The sequence below is a fragment of the Ahaetulla prasina genome, chromosome 14, assembly GCF_028640845.1.
Source record: "Ahaetulla prasina isolate Xishuangbanna chromosome 14, ASM2864084v1, whole genome shotgun sequence".
In the NCBI taxonomy this organism is placed as follows: Eukaryota; Metazoa; Chordata; class Lepidosauria; order Squamata; family Colubridae; genus Ahaetulla; species Ahaetulla prasina.
This window is the reverse complement of record NC_080552.1, coordinates 5,280,236-5,295,811: the sequence shown is the minus strand read 5'-3', so window position 1 is coordinate 5,295,811 and position 15,576 is coordinate 5,280,236. Positions and strand designations below refer to the sequence as shown.

The window sequence follows — 15,576 nt, the reverse complement described above, 5'->3', positions numbered from 1 at the left end:
GGAAAGGACAGGAATAGAATAGAATAGAATAGAATAGAATAGAATAGAATAGAATAGAATAGAATAGAATAGAATAGAATAGAATAGAATAGAATTTATTGGCCAAGTGTGATTGGACACACAAGGAATTTGTCTTGGTGCATATGTTCCCAGTGTACATAAAAGAAAAGATACGTTCATCAAGGTACAACATTTACAACACAAATGATGGTCAATATATCAATATAAATCATAAGGATTGCCAGCAACAAGTTATAGTAGAAAGGAAGAGAGAGAGAGAGGGAGGGAGGGAGGGAGGGGAAGGAGGGAAGGAAAGATGGAGCGAGAGAGGGGGGAGGGAGGGGAGGAGAGGAAAGAAAGAAGGAAGAGAGAGAGGGAGGGAGGGAAGAGGAGGAGGAAAGGAAAGGAAGAGAGAAAGAGAGGGAGGGAGGGGAGGAAAAGGAAAGGAAAGGAAAGGAAAGGAAGAGAGATGAGAGAGGAAGGGAGAGAGGGAGGGGAAAGAGGGAAGGAAAGAAGGAAGGAGGGAGGGAGAGGAGAAAGGGAGGGAGAGAAAGAAAGAAAGAAAGAAGGAGGGAGGAAGAGGGAGGGGGAGAGGAGGGGAGTAAAAGAAAGAAAGAAGGAAAGAGGGGGGGAGGGAGGAAGGAAGGGGGAAGGAGGGAGGAAAGGAAAGAAAGTAGGAGGGAGGGAGGCTTGGATTGTATAAATTCACACAACCCTCTTAACCAGGACAGGTGAAAATTTGCTAAACTCAGTTAATCATCACCTTGGATTATTTTGTGTTTGTTTTAAGAGTCTGCACACATGGTGTAAACTCAGGCTGTTTGCCCAGACTACAGCACTACGTTGTATAATACAACACTACGCTGTATATATACGCATAAGCCCAGAAGACCGGTCACTTCAACAACCAGGTTAAGCAAGCAGTATGAATGTAGTTACTATGTCTGGACCTTTCCAAAAGAATCCAAAGCAATTATGACTTATTTTCATGGTTCAGGGACGCTTCAGCTTCAGGGCTCTTTCAAATGTAAGTCACTTCTTATGTGCCAAAGGATATTTATGGTTGTGTCAAGAAACCGCAACTGGTGCCTTTCCTCCGTCTTTGCACTAGGACAAGCTTGTCACACACATGATCCAACCCCCCCAAAAAAACCGATCTTGGAAGAAGGGGAAGAAAAGCCCCAACAACATCTGGACTGATGATCATGGCAGCTAACTTCATTGCAGTCGGTTCCATCTTTCTTCCCAGAAAAATAATGAAGATAATTTTGATGTGCAGATGCATGCCTATTGTTGGATGACCCAGCATTCAGACAACTTGTCCAGTGGTGGGTTTCAAATTTTTTTACTACCGGTTCTGTGGGTGTGGCTTGGTGGGCGTGGCATGGCTTGGTGGGTGTGGCAGGGGAAGGATACTGCAAAATCTCCATTCCCACCCCACTCCAGGGGAAGGATACTGTAAAATCTCCATTCCTACCCCACTCCAGAGGAAGGTTACTGCAAAATCCCCATTTGCTGGGACTCGGGAGGCAGAGAATAGATGGGGGCGGGGCCAGTCAGAATTTTTACTACCGGTTCTCCAAACTACTCAAAATTTCCGCTCCCGGTTCTCCAGAACTGGTCAGAACCTGCTGAAACCCACCTCTGAACTTATCCCTGGGGTGTCAGAAGGGGGCCTGCCGTTCCATTAGATGGCATCAGGCTGCGATGTCACCATTTGGCCCTGCTACGGTCAAGCGGTGAACACCCAGCTGCCAGCCAGTCCTCTGTGTACAGGTGAGGAACATTCTGGCTAGCGTAGGTCAGTAGGACCACTGGCCAGATCCCCCGCCTCTGACCCTACCTTCTTAACAGCGAAGAGCTGAATGTGTGAACGATTTCCTAGGAAAGAGAAACTTCTGCTTATGGCTCTTGATGTCTGATCTTTTCCCGTGATTAGCTACCCATTACCTAGGTTCTCCTGTCACCGAGGGCTGATTGCAAATGATTCATTTTTCATTTTATGTTTTTGAAATGCAGAAGCTGTTTTTTCCAAGCCCTTCAGTTCAGCCTCTGTCCTTGGCGTTCATAAATCCAGAGTTAGAAGGGTGTGACTTGTTTTGTGCAAAATTGCAATCTCGGTCCCCACTATACAAGGAATGGATGAAGAAGTTCCACACCCCTGGGCAGCAGAGGGGAGGGCTCATGGAGGGTGGGGAGGAGTGTGTGTGTGTGTGTGTGTGTGTTAATGCTGTGGTCCTCCTCTTGGATAAATCAACGGAACAGTTCCTGACTCCTGAATGAGATGCTTGGACTGAGTGTCAAAGGTTCTGCTCAATTCCATAAGGGAGGCTGCGGCAGGGAGACCTGGCGTTTCCAAGGAAAATGCTACATTTATTCAATAGATTGAGTGGGTGGAGCTTAAAAAATCACCCAGACATTTAAAAATTGCAGAAGGCTTTCAGATGCTCAGCAATCTGCATTTACAATGGGGAGAGGAAGAAGCTAACAAGAAGGTGCCCCCCCCCATCCTCCTCCCACTTTTAGCCCCGGGCTGAGAAGAAAAGATAAAACCACTAGAGATCTTCAAAGACCCAAAGACGTTTTGCTCTACTGGTGAGTCAGAATGTTTTTTTTAAAAAAATTTTTTACTGGCTTTTACTGTTAGTTTCTCATTCATCTTTTTTGCCACTGATTATCTCTCTCGTTCTGTGTGTGTGTGTATGAGCGAGTGTGTGTATGTGTGTGTGTGTTGCTGGCTTTGCAACCCGCTTCTCAGTTTATGGACTGAGAGGTTGACTCTAAAAAGCAACTAATTCTAAGGCAACTCACTAATTAAGAGCCAGGGAAGAAGCTCTGACAAAGAGATGTTTGCAGAATGAATATTTAACTTCCGTGCAAGTTTGGAGTGAGTTGCAGCGGCTGTGATTTGTCTCCAACAAGCTGTTGGAAGAAATATCCATCTGGGTTCAGTTCCAAGTGGGGAAAAGGGACTTAAAGAACTATTTTATTATTATCTGAAGGAGTCTTTAAAAATCTATTTCTTCTTCGATTTCAAGGCATTTTATCCTTATTGTTGTCAGCCAGTCCTGTATCATAAACATTTTTTTTTTAAATCGATGATTGGGGAGAAAGGGGAAGAAATGGGAAATGATATACTTGCCTGCTCAGGAAAACATATCCCGTAGTTAATGTCTTAGAAGTGTCTTAAAAAAACCAGTCATGAGCTTAACAATTCAGCCTCTGTTTTCAGATGGATTTTTTAAATAGAAAAGGTGAGCAAGTGGTTTTGCCTCTGAGTAATATGCAGGATCAGGCTGTGCGGAAAAATTGGGGGGAATCCTATAGAGTTATTCCGGGAAGCAGCAATAACGCAAGTGGACTGTGACAAGGCAGTGAGCGAGCTCTCTTATTCTTTGAATAATATAACAAAAGTAACGGCGCTTTGAGGTGACTTATCACAAAGGGGTTCTTACAGAAGTGGGAGAACTAGTTTTGCTCCTGCTTTCTTCCCAGATGGTTCCTGGCTGAGCCTGGACTCTACTGGGGTGGGGGTGGGGGGGTCCCATCAAAGAACGGGCTTGGATTAGCTTTTCCCACTTTTTCAAGGTCAGGCAAGGTTGGGTGAGAATTGTAACCTGTTGCATTTGTGTTTAAAAGAGAATCAGGGATGGATGGATGGATGGATGGATGGATGGATGGATGGATGGATGGATGGACGGATATTTATTCAGCCATCTGGGCAGGACAGGTGTAGCATTCCCCTAGTGCAGGGGTCTCCAACCCTGGCAACTTTAAGGCTTGTGGACTCCAACTCCCAGAATTCCCAGAGTATTCTAGGAGTTGAAGTCCACAAGTCTTAAAGTTGCCAAGGTTGGAGACCCCTGCCCTAGTGGACCTGTCAAAAGAGGTTTAAAAGACAGAGAGATGAAAAGTTACTTATGTTCAGTTAAAGATAAAAGTTTTGGCACCCAGTTTTAATTGGGGAGAGAGCTATGGGTTTCCACTCCAAAATCCATCTTCCCTCCCGGCCGCACACAAGGAGAACAAAAACTGCACTATCTCAATTCTTGAATGCTGGTTCCAAGCACACACTTTCGGCACTCAATGACAAAAAGGTTAGCCATCACTGCTCTGTGCCATTTCAGACAGGTGGCTATCCAGTATTTTTTTGAAAGGCTTCAATGATGGGGCACCCACAACGTCTGAAGGCAAGCTGTCCCACTGGTTAATCGTTCTCACCATTAGAAAATTTCTCCTTTGTTCCAGGTTGCTTCTCTCCTTGATTAGTTTCTGTCCATTGTTTCTTGTCCTGCCTTCTGGTGCTTTGTAGAATTATTTGGGCCACCTCTTCTTTGAGGCAGCCCCCCCAATATTCCAGTATGGGCTGCCACAAAGAAGAGGGGGCCAAATTATTCTACAATGGATAGAAACTAATCAAGAAGAGAAGCAATCTGGAATTAAGGAGAAACTTCCTAACAGTGAGAACAATTAACCAGTGCAACAGAAGTTGCCTCCGGAAATCGTGGGCTCTCCATCACCGGATGTTTTTAAGAAGAGTCTAGACAATCAGTTATCTGAAATAGGATAGATTCTCCTGCTTGAGCAAGGGGCTGGACTAGAAGACCTCCAAGGTCTCTTCCAGATTCTGTTCCGTTCTGTTCCTGTTCCTGTTCTATTTTCTTGCCTTACGGTGCTCTGGCTGGGGAATTCTGGGAGTTGAAGTCCACCAGGCTTAAAGTTGCCAAGGTTGGAGACCCCTGCCCTGGAGAATAAATTGACTCCCCATTCTTTGTGGCAGCCCCTCAAATATTGGAACACTGCTACAATGTCTCCCCTAGTCTTTCTTTTCATTAAACTAGACATACCGAGTTCCTGCAACTGTTCTTCATATGACTTAGCCTCCAGCCCCCTAATAATCTCTGTTGCTCTTCTCTGCGCTCTTTCCAGATGTTCTTTTCTTGAATCACTGTAAAGAAAATAGAAATGTGAACATTATCTGTTCACTGTTGGGGATGAACTTGATTATAGCAAATTTCTCATTCTCAAGTGACAGAAAAAATCACCTCTGACTCAAGTTCAACTTCTGCTGGTGTTATTACAGGAAGCTGCAATTTGTTGATGTTTCTTATAAAATTCTTGGACATGGCACCAAGTGCCCTGATGACAATGAGTATCACTGTTATATGTTTCATCCATAGCCGTGTAGTTTCGATGACCAGGTCGCGATATTTCATGATTTTTTCCAGTTCTTTTTCTTCGACTCTGGCATCTCCTGGTACCGCGATGCCAATAAGTTGTATGTTTCCGTTTTCCACAACTGTGATATCTGGTGCGTTGTGTTCCAAGTGACGATCCGTCTGTATTCGAAAGTCCCACAAGATCTTCACCTTCTCATTTTCTATAACTTTTTCCACTTTATGTTCCCATGACCTTTTTGGATACAGGCAAGTCGTATTTTTTACGTAACGACCAGTGGATTAATTTAGTAACTCAGTCTCGGGATGGTGATAATGATGATGATGATATCTGCATGGGTGTGCTTCTTATTTGACTTTCCAGACTAACTCACCCCCTTGGCCTTCTTGGTGGTCTCCCATCCAAGCGAATTCTATTTTGTATTTTTTTTAAAAAAAAAAAATCTGTCAAGATTGGCTAGTGCTGTCACTTGTTGTGGTGAGGACTTCTTAGAAGAGACGTGACTTGTCACTGCCTTCTTTCAGTCTAGTATTTTTTTCGCCCAACCTCAAGAAGGTTTTGTTTCAAAGCAGCTGAACCAAAACTGGACATAGGTAGGAAGGGATCTGGGGCTGTCTGAATTCAGGAATTCTCTGGCCAACCCCGAGTAGGAGAATCCAATCGAAGTCTGTAGCATAGCAAAAGTGACTGAATTGTAGAAATCTTTGAATTTCCCCATTGCAGGAGGGGCAAACACAAGCCTTCCTCAGCTCTGTTCCTGAGATTCTGCAGCTGTAACATTGGAAGGAACTTTAAAACTGCTTTCTCGAAGACCCAATTCCTTTGGTGGTAATAATTCGATGCCATTCGCATGTGCAGGCAGAGTTCAGCTATAGCTCATTTTATATTAAGACCATCTCTCATGAACGCAGGCACTGTAGTTCAGCTGACTTTTTTTTTTTTAAACCATTAAGCAAAAATGTTCATGTTCCATTTATGCGTAAAACTCAGCCAAGGGTTTGATTTTCAGATCCAGAGCAATCAGCAATTTTCATGCAAATGCCAGAGTCTGCCAAAGTAAACCTATTTTCAGCAGTTATATGAGAAAGGGTGTTTTGTTGGATCAGGGCAATAAATAACCTTTTTTCCGGATTTGGGGTTTTTTTATACCACTTTTTTATACCACTTTACAAAGCCTTAGTAAGGCCACACTTCTGCATCTAGCTCTGGTCACCACAATATAAAAAAAAATGTTGAGAGTCTGGAAAGAGTGCAGAGGAGAACAGCAAAGACAATTAGGGGGCTGGAGGCTGAAATATACGATGAAATGGTTGCAGGAACTGGATACATTTAGTAACAGAGTTGGAAGGGACCTTGGAGGTCATCTAGTCCAACCCCCTGCTCACGCAGGACAACGAAAAGGACTAGGGGGTGACATGATAGCAGTCTTCCAATATCTAAGAGGGTGTCACAAAGAAGAGGTCAACCTTCAACCTATTCTCCAAAGCACCTGAGGGCAGGACAAGAAGCAATGGATGAAAACTAATCAAGGAGAGTAGCAACTTAGAACTAAGGAGAAATTTCTTAACAGTGAGAACAATTAATCAGTGGAACAACTTGCCTCCAGAAGTTGTGGGTGCTCCATCACTGGAGGCTTTGAAGAAGAGACTGGACAGCCACTTGTCTGAAACAGTATAGGGCAGGGGTCTCCAACCTTAGCAACTTTAAGACTTGTGGACTTCAACTCCCAGAGTTCCTCAGCCAGCAAAGCTCTGGGAGTTGAAGTCCACAAGTCTTAAAGTTGCCAAGGTTGGAGACCCCTGGTATAGGGTCTCCTGCTCAAGGGGGGTGGGTTGGACTAGAAGACCTGCAAGGTCCCTTCCAGCTCTATTATTCTATGTCCAGGCTTTTTCACAGATTTTCAGGAAAGACTTTCCTATATCCTGATATCCCATAATGAAAAAACAAATGCAGAAATGCAAAAAAACCTGGGTTGCTTGAGGTATTTGTGAAAAGAGATATATTGGAGGAGTGTTTGACTGCAAAATTAAACGGGAGACAGCTGTTGTGATGCAGCTGCAAAACAGATTAAGACAGTTCTGGATTACATCAGTAGAATACATCCGTTTGGAATCATGGAAAGCACTTGTTCTAGTTTATTTTGCATTGATCAGAGCTCATCGCAAACACTTGTCCAGTTTAACATACTTTAAAGAGAATTTAGAGAAAATGGAACTTCAAATCCAGGTTGTAAGTAACCATGTGGCGCAGTGGTTAGAATGCAGCATTGCAAGATGACTCTGCCGACTGTCAGGAGTTCAATCCTGACTGACTCAAGGTGGACTCAGCCTTCCATCCTTCTGAGGTCGGTAAAATGAGGATCCAGATTGTTGGGGGCGATAGGCTGACTCTATAAACTGCTTAGAGAGGGATGTAACAGCATTATGAAGCGGGATATAAGTCTTAAACACAATTGCTACACACACCCCTCCGGCAAGTCCATCGCAACTTCACACAGTAAGCGACCCGATTGTAACTCAAGGATTACCTGTTTGTTCATTATTCTGTTGATCCGCTAAAGGTTTTTAAAAAAGAAAGGTAAGGATCAGAGGCATCCTTGGGAGGTGAGTGGGGGTTTAAAATATCAAAATATTTTAAGTATAAAATATCAGAAACACTACACTACTAACCAGAGCATATAAAACATTTGCTAGACCAATTCTTGAATACAGCTCGTCTGTCTGGAACCCTCACCACATTTCTGACATCAATACAATTGAACGTGTCCAGAAATAATTTTACAAGAAGAGTTCTGCATTCCTCTGAACACAACAAAATACCTTATGCCACCAGACTTGAAATCCTGGGTTTAGAAAATTTAGAACTCCGCCGCCTTCGACATGACCTGAGTTTAACTCATAGAATTATCTATTACAATGTCCTTCCTGTCGAAGACTACTTCAGCTTCAATTGCAACAATACACCAGCACACAACAGATTTAAGCTTAATGTTAACTGCTCCAATCTTGATTGCAAAAAATATGACTTCAGTAACAGAGTTGTTAATGCTTGGAATGCACTACCTGACTCTGTGGTCTCTTCCCAACATCCCCAAAGCTTCAACCAAAAACTGTCTACTATTGACCTCACCCCATTCCTAAGAGGTCTGTAAGAGCACAAGAGTGCCTACTGTTCCTGTCCTATTGTTCCCTTTGGTTGTATTCAATTTGTGTGGTTATTTCATGCTTATACTTATATATATGCTTATATATTATATAGTTATTTCATGCTTACGCTTATATATACTGTGTGACAAAATAAATAAAATAAAATAAAAAAATCTAGTCATGGCCATGCAATCAAAGCTCCTCCCCTTTTGACAACTGAGAGACCTGCCCCACATGTTTAAAAAAAAGGGAGGGGAGGGTTTCGGTTGAACAGCTACAGTCTGGAACAGCCTGAACCTCTTGAGCTCCAAGGCTGTTGATTGTCAGGGTGCACTTTTCCTTGAACTGAGCTTTTTTTGCAGGGGGAGAAAGCGGAAGGCCGTTCAGCCCATGTTTTCACTCACAGACCTTGGGCAATTATCCTTCTCTTTTCACCTTTCTGCCAATGCTGAGCTTTGAGCGCTCGGCTCAGAAGGACATTCATTTAAATGGGTATGTTAGATTTAGAAGGCCTATCAAAATGCATGTGTGTTTCATTAGCTACTTGTAAAAAAAGTGTGTTTGAGGTTGTTGTTGTTGTTTTAAAAAAAGAAGCCCATCTCCATTAAAAAATCTAAAATCAGGATTCCCTTTATTAATCATCTTTGATTTGGAAATGGAACAGTGTTTTATTTAAATAAGTATACCTATGCAACTGATATTGGGATGCGGTAGCTCAGTGGCTAAGACGCTGAGCTTGTCGATCGAAAGGTCGGCAGTTCAGCGGTTCGAATCCCTAGTGCTGCCATGTAACGGGGTGAGCTCCCGTGACTTGTCCCAGCTTCTGCCAACCTAGGAGTTCGAAAGCAGGTAAAAAATGCAAGTAGAAAAATAGGGACCACCTTTGCTGGGAAGGGAACAGCATTCCGTGCACCTTTGGCATTTAGTCATGCCGGCCACATGACCACGGAGACGTCTTCGGACAGCGCTGGCTCTTCGGCTTTGAAACGGAGATGAGCACCGCCCCCTAGAGTCAGGAATGACTAGCAAATATATGTGAAGGGAACCTTTACCTTTACCTTATGCAACTGATAAATGATTAGTTAAGCTATGCATGGAGATTCTATCGTCTGTCTGTCTGTCTGTCTGTCTGTCTGTCTGTCTATCTATCTATCTATCACAGTAATGGTGAACCTTTTTGGCACCAAGTGCCAAAAGAGGAGTGTGAGTGCACACGAAGCACGCGCGCATCTGGGCCGCAACCCGGAAGAGGAGCTGCCCAGGGCACCTGCGCGCACCCAAAAATGAACTTCTGGTTTCCTCCAGCTACTTTCCCATGTTTCAGGCGTGCATGCTCACTCAGGAAAACGGAAAACCAGCTCTTCCAGTTTCCAGCACTGCTGCACGCAAAAAGGCCAGCTGATCGTTGCGTGTGCATGCACGCCTGAAACCCGGAAGAGGAATGGGCAACATGCCAGGCGACAAGGCTCCATGTGCCACTTTGGGCACACATGCTATAGGTTCACCATCACGGATCTATCATCTATCTATATCTATCTGACATCTATTTATCATGTCATTTATCATTATCTATCTGTCATCTATCTGACATCTCTCATTTATATCTATCTATTACCTATGTGTCATCTATTTATATGCATCTGAATCCCTCCCTCCCTCCCTCCCTCCCTTCCTTCCTTCCTTCCTTCCTTCCTGTTTGAAAAATCCCTCCATAGTTTCTAAGCCTTTTTGCTTCTGATGTCCTATTTCTTTTTCATGTGTAGATTGCTAGCTGAAAACCAAAGGAGCTGCTTAATATAATACAGTTCTGGCCAATTAGCTGCAGCTATTATGGCTGCGAGCTTTGAGCATCTACAGAAAGCCTTCCAAAAGTGTCTCAGCCAGGGCTGCTCTCTCTTTAATGACTTTGACTAAACCTAATTACTTCGCATTCCTGAACCCCGCAGAGGGCTGTGTGTGTGATGGCCAAAATATGAGCCAGCAAATAAGGAAGAGCCACCCCTAATTTGTCATGGTGGGATTCCGAGTAGTTGGGAATGGCCGGAGGGAGGGGTGTCCAGATCGAGGCTGTGTGTCGCTGATTGAAGCAGAGTCAGCCCCAGAGGAAATCCATGGGGTGGGGAATCAAATATAGAAGCTTTGAGCACATGACACATGTAAAAAATGGGGTGTGAGCTTGGCCCCCATTCATCCTTTCTACGCTCATCTCCTAGAATTTTTGGAAGAGAAATTTCCAAGGAAGAGTTGGGCTAGATTGGGGTGGGGGGGAGCTTCCCAGGGATGGGTTTCACTTATCTTTGCTATGTCAACTTTGGAAGCCATACTAGGCGGAAGGCTTCCACACACTGCCACTTTCTCCTGTGTGGGAAAGTAGGGGAGGGGGGTGGTAGTACAAGGGATTATTAAACAAAACAACATTCTTCCTGCCAGTCAAGGTCAGGCTGGGCTCGCATCTGAAGGAGGAGTGGCCGGAGTGATGTCTCGAGATGGGACGGTTGAAGATTGGAGCATGTGATCGGCAGAGGGGTTATGAGGGTGGGGATTTGGGGGTTTGTATTACTGAGGGAGGAACCCGGATCTCCAGATTCGGATTTTCACCAACTGTGCCAGATTACCTATGCTAGTAAAAGAACTTTGAAAGATGTTTGCTTCGGAGTCTTTTCTGCAAGGAAGATTTTCTGGAACCCTGACCTGCTACTTGTTTGCACGCGTGGTCACTTCACACATACGTGCACCACTTCTGTGCATGCGCAGAGCATATTTGATGACATCCGGGCAAGTGGGTGGAGCCTTCTGCCGCCACTGCTACCAGTTCGCCCGAATTGGGGTGAACTGGTAGCAACTCACCACTGAAGCTTCCCGGGAAAACCAATAGCAAGTCATTTCTCTGTTGCTGCCAAAAAAAAAGTTCAGAGGTCTGAAGTCACCATGAAGCCACCAGACCAATGCTCAGCATGAGGGAATTTTTGCTTCTGCAACATTATGTTTTATTGACGGTTGTGTTTGGGCTGACTAAACTGCTGTTGTTGCCCTGTCATTGTCTGTAAAATAAGATTTCCACATAACAGCACACATAGGAAGAAGAAATGCATGTAGGGCACTGTAGAGTTGATATTATAAATTATGATTTATAATATAGGCGCCACGGTTTGTTTTCCCAGTATCAGCAAGGATCAGGTCAGGGGTGAAATCCAGCAGGTTCTGATAGGTTCTAGAGAACCGGTAGCAGAAATTTTGAGTAGTTCAGAGAACCAGTAGCAGAATTTTGAGTAATTCAGAGAACCGGCAAATACCACCTCTGCCTGGCCCAAGAGTGGGGAGGGAATGGGGATTTTGTAGTATCCTTCCCCTGCCATGCCCACCAAGCCACGCCCACCATGCCACACCACGCCACGCCCGCCACGCCACACCACGCCCACAGAACTGGTAGTAAAAAAAATTGGATTTCACCACTGGGTCAGGTCCTCAACAGCCGCTCTGATAAGGTGAATATTCTCCATACCTGTTGTTCTCTGCGCCCCCCGAGCCGGGGCCCCTGCCAGAAAGTGACTCGGAAAGTGAGGGGGAAGGGCCATCAGGACTTACCTCTGGAGCACCAGCTTCCCTGGCTCAGCTCCAGTCGCCAGAGGCAGGCCAGGTGGAGGAGATAACGAGGCCTCCATCCCCTGACTCTTTCCCCCCCAGGCCACGCCTCCAGACCCGGTTGATGGCAATCAGGCCTGGCTGGACCCTATGTTTCGTAGGCAGGAGAGGTGGGAACAACAGAAGCAGGGGTGGGGCAGGCCTAAGAAGTGCTGAGTCACAGAGCCGCACCCCACAGGGTATAAAAGCAGCAAGGGCTGCTATACCACTTCCTGGCAAGCAAATCAACTGCTTAGAGGGAGAGAACTTGAGCTGAAGTACTGTTTGTTCCTGGTTTCCTGGTTGACTCATCGGCATCAAGAGAGATAACAGAGACATTTGGCAGACACTCGCTAGTTGCTGCCAGAGCTGATAGTTGCCGTGAACTGATTTGCCGGCTAATTAAGTCATTGCTCGTGTCTCCCAGACTGAGGCGAGGGGGACAGAAAAATACCAGAATAAATGATGGAACCATTTTAATGCATTTTTTTTATTAATTCATTGCATGAGTACTTCTCATAGCAAATAACACTGACCTTCATTTTCCTCCATCCACCTCGTTTTGCTTCCTTCTGAAACAGTGTTTCTCCGCCTCAGCTGCTTTAAAATGTGTGGACTTCAATTCCCAGAATTCCCAAGTCAAACGAGAAACACTCTTGGAATGGGAAAGTCGCAGCCAAGAGTAGCATCAAACAAGCTTCTCAAGAAGATAAGGACAGGTGGATCTGGCTAGTAATCCCTGGATAGTTCTGTTCAGCTCAAGTGCTGTTCCCTTCTGGGAGGTTGAGGGTCATCGCCCCAATTTGACTCATGGTTGACTACATGGTAGAAAAATGAGGCCGTGGGCCCCAGTGTTGTTCACATTCCATGCTGTTGACCAAATTGGGCTGGTTAATTTCTCTTTAAAGCAGGGGTCTCCAACCTTGGCAACTTTAAGACTTGTGGACTTGTGGACCTCAACTCCCGGAGTTCCTCAGCCAGCCAGTTCCTCAGTTCTGGCTGAGGAACTCTGGAAGTTGAAGTCCACAAGTCTTAAAGTTGCCAGGGTTGGAGACCCCTGCTTTAAAGGGTGTTTTCTCACCCTAGGGCAAAAGATTAATTCAAACAAATGGCCATTGAGCATATCCTTTACTTCTTCTGCCATGTTCTCAGTTAATCTATTGAACATCCACAAGACTAAAGCCATTATGGAAGGTCTCTGAGATCTTGGTGGGGACATGAACGTAATTTGCTCCACCTCTTCCCGGGTATGTAGATTTAAAAGATCATTCTGGAAGAATGCAGCAGGAAACCATGTCTATTGTTAAGACAGTGACATGGATGCATCCATAAAATCGCCAGGAGTTGAGCTCGCTTCTGGGAGTGGATATAGACTTCATTTCTAATAGTTTTCATTTCTCCTCCCATCTCAAGTTGGGGGCAACTGTGTTATGAGTTTTAGCAGTCGTGGTGAGAGGGCTTCTAAGGCAGAGGTTGTTGTGGTCCGCCAGCAGCCTGTGGACCTGGTAACGGAGTCGGACAGCAATGAGGCTGAGGTGAGGCCAGGGCCATTGGGGAGTGAGGTGCAGACTCCAGAGCCTCCAGAGGCTGACAGTAGAGAGGCAGAGGAACAGGAGGAGCCTGTTCCTAATGCGCGCATGAGAAGAGCTGCCAGAAGGCAAGAGCATCTCAAGCAGAGAGGACAACTCGGGAGTAGGGCCAAGAGATGATTGGCCCCTCCCATAAGGCTTAAAACAGACCAGCAACAGCATTTGGGCTGTGCCGGAAAACAACGTTGGTAACTTCGTCTTCTGCTTCATCTATGTCTTGCATTTATTTTTGTGACTTCTGAACATTTTCCAAGAAAGGCCTTTGGCAGTTTGCCTAATTGGACCAAGGTTTGCGATAGGACTGAGGAATTTGTGTTGAGAGGAATTTGTTTTAATTTAGTTGAACTACGCTGGGAATGAAGTAATTCTCAGCTGTTCGAATAAAGTTTGTTTGTTTTTTTCACGGACTGAGTTTCCTACTACCTACTTGGGCCAGGGTCACAACAGGGGTCTCCAACCTTGGCTACTTTAAGACTTGTGGACTTCAACTCCCACCAGCAAAGCTGTCTGAGGAACTCTGTGAGTTGAAGCCCACAAATCTTAAAGTGGCCAAGGTTGGAGACTCCTGTTCTAAGGGATCCTTAGATGGTCCTTTCCAACTGCAGAAAAACATTAATCAATGTTTTTTTTTTCTTCCAGCAGGAAAATGTTGAACAATAGAAACAAAACTGGATATATGCTTTTCTCTAATTAAAACAGCCTATAACAGCCTACGTCTTTTGTAAAATTGGACAACACCATGGATCCCTTGTACCTATCTATCACGTTTCCAGATACTAATGTCTCCTTTTCGACAAACACAACAGACAATGCAACGGTTACAGATTTTTCCACCTCCTCCAGTATCCGTTCTGTCTTCATACCGATCATTTACCTTCTGGTTTGTGTTATCGGACTGAGTGGGAACACTTTGGTCATCTATGTGGTTTTGCGTTACGCCAAAATGAAGACCGTGACCAACATCTACATTCTGAACTTAGCCATCGCTGATGTCCTCTTCATGTTGGGCTTGCCATTCCTCGCCACCCAAAATGCCATCTCCTACTGGCCCTTTGGAACATTCACCTGTAGGCTAGTGACTGCTTTTGATGGCATTAACCAATTCACCAGCATCTTCTGCCTGACTGTCATGAGCCTCGACCGCTACCTTGCAGTGGTCCATCCTATTAAATCTACCAAGTGGCGCCAGCCAAGGATAGCCAAATTGATCAGTGTGGCCGTCTGGACTTTATCCTTTTTGGTGGTCCTTCCCATGATTATATTTGCTGATGTCCAGGAAGATTTTCATACCTGTAACATGAGCTGGCCTGATCCCATTGAGATATGGTCAGCTGTGTTCATCATCTATACATCAGTGCTCGGTTTCTTTGGCCCCTTGCTGGTGATATGCCTCTGCTATTTGTTGATTGTCATTAAAGTGAAATCCTCTGGGATCAGAGTTGGCTCTACAAGACGCCGGCGGTCAGAGCGGAAAGTGACCAGAATGGTGGTCATCATCGTTGTGGTTTTCGTTTTCTGCTGGCTTCCCTTCTACATTGTCAACATCGTCAATTTGATATTCATTTTGCCAGAGGAGCCATTCTTGGTGGGCATTTTCTCCTTTGTGGTGGTTCTCTCTTACGCCAACAGCTGCGCCAATCCCATCCTTTACGGCTTTCTTTCAGAAAATTTCAAGCAGAGCTTTCAGAAGGTCCTGTGCCTCCATAAAGGCAACAGCATTGAAGACGGTGACCCCACCGACCTCCGGCAGGAGAAGAGTACCCATCTGAAGGACACAATGCTGCCTCAGAGGAACGACAACTTCAATGGGCACATGCTGACTAGCAAGGTGTAGAAAGCGTGTGACTTCAAGAGAGACGCATCTGGACCGAAATACATTATGGCATCTGCTGCAAGGGGACTGGGCCAGGAGAAGGTGGTTACTTCCCCTTCTAGGTCAGAGGTCTTCAAACTTGGCAGCTTTAAGACTTGTGTACTTCAACTCCCAGAATTCTCCAGCTAGAAGTCCACAAGTCTTAAAGCTGCCGAGTTTGAAGACCTCT

The 15,576-nt window shown here is 45.1% G+C and overlaps 1 protein-coding gene across 1 annotated transcript; it reads left to right on the top strand.

Annotated features, from left to right (window-relative positions):
* The first annotated feature begins 2,288 nt into the window (after positions 1-2,288).
* On the top strand, positions 2,289-15,494 carry SSTR5 (somatostatin receptor 5). Its single transcript, XM_058157510.1, has 2 exons — positions 2,289-2,595; positions 14,174-15,494. Exon 2 carries the CDS (start codon positions 14,274-14,276, stop codon positions 15,366-15,368), a length of 1,095 nt encoding a protein of 364 aa, XP_058013493.1. The 5' UTR covers positions 2,289-2,595; positions 14,174-14,273; the 3' UTR covers positions 15,369-15,494.
* Positions 15,495-15,576: the final 82 nt, after the last annotated feature.

Excerpts from the sequence above, each read along its gene's own strand:
- SSTR5 (XM_058157510.1), top strand. The coding sequence starts at position 14,274 with ATGGATCCCTTGTACCTATCTATCACGTTTCCAGATACTAATGTCTCC.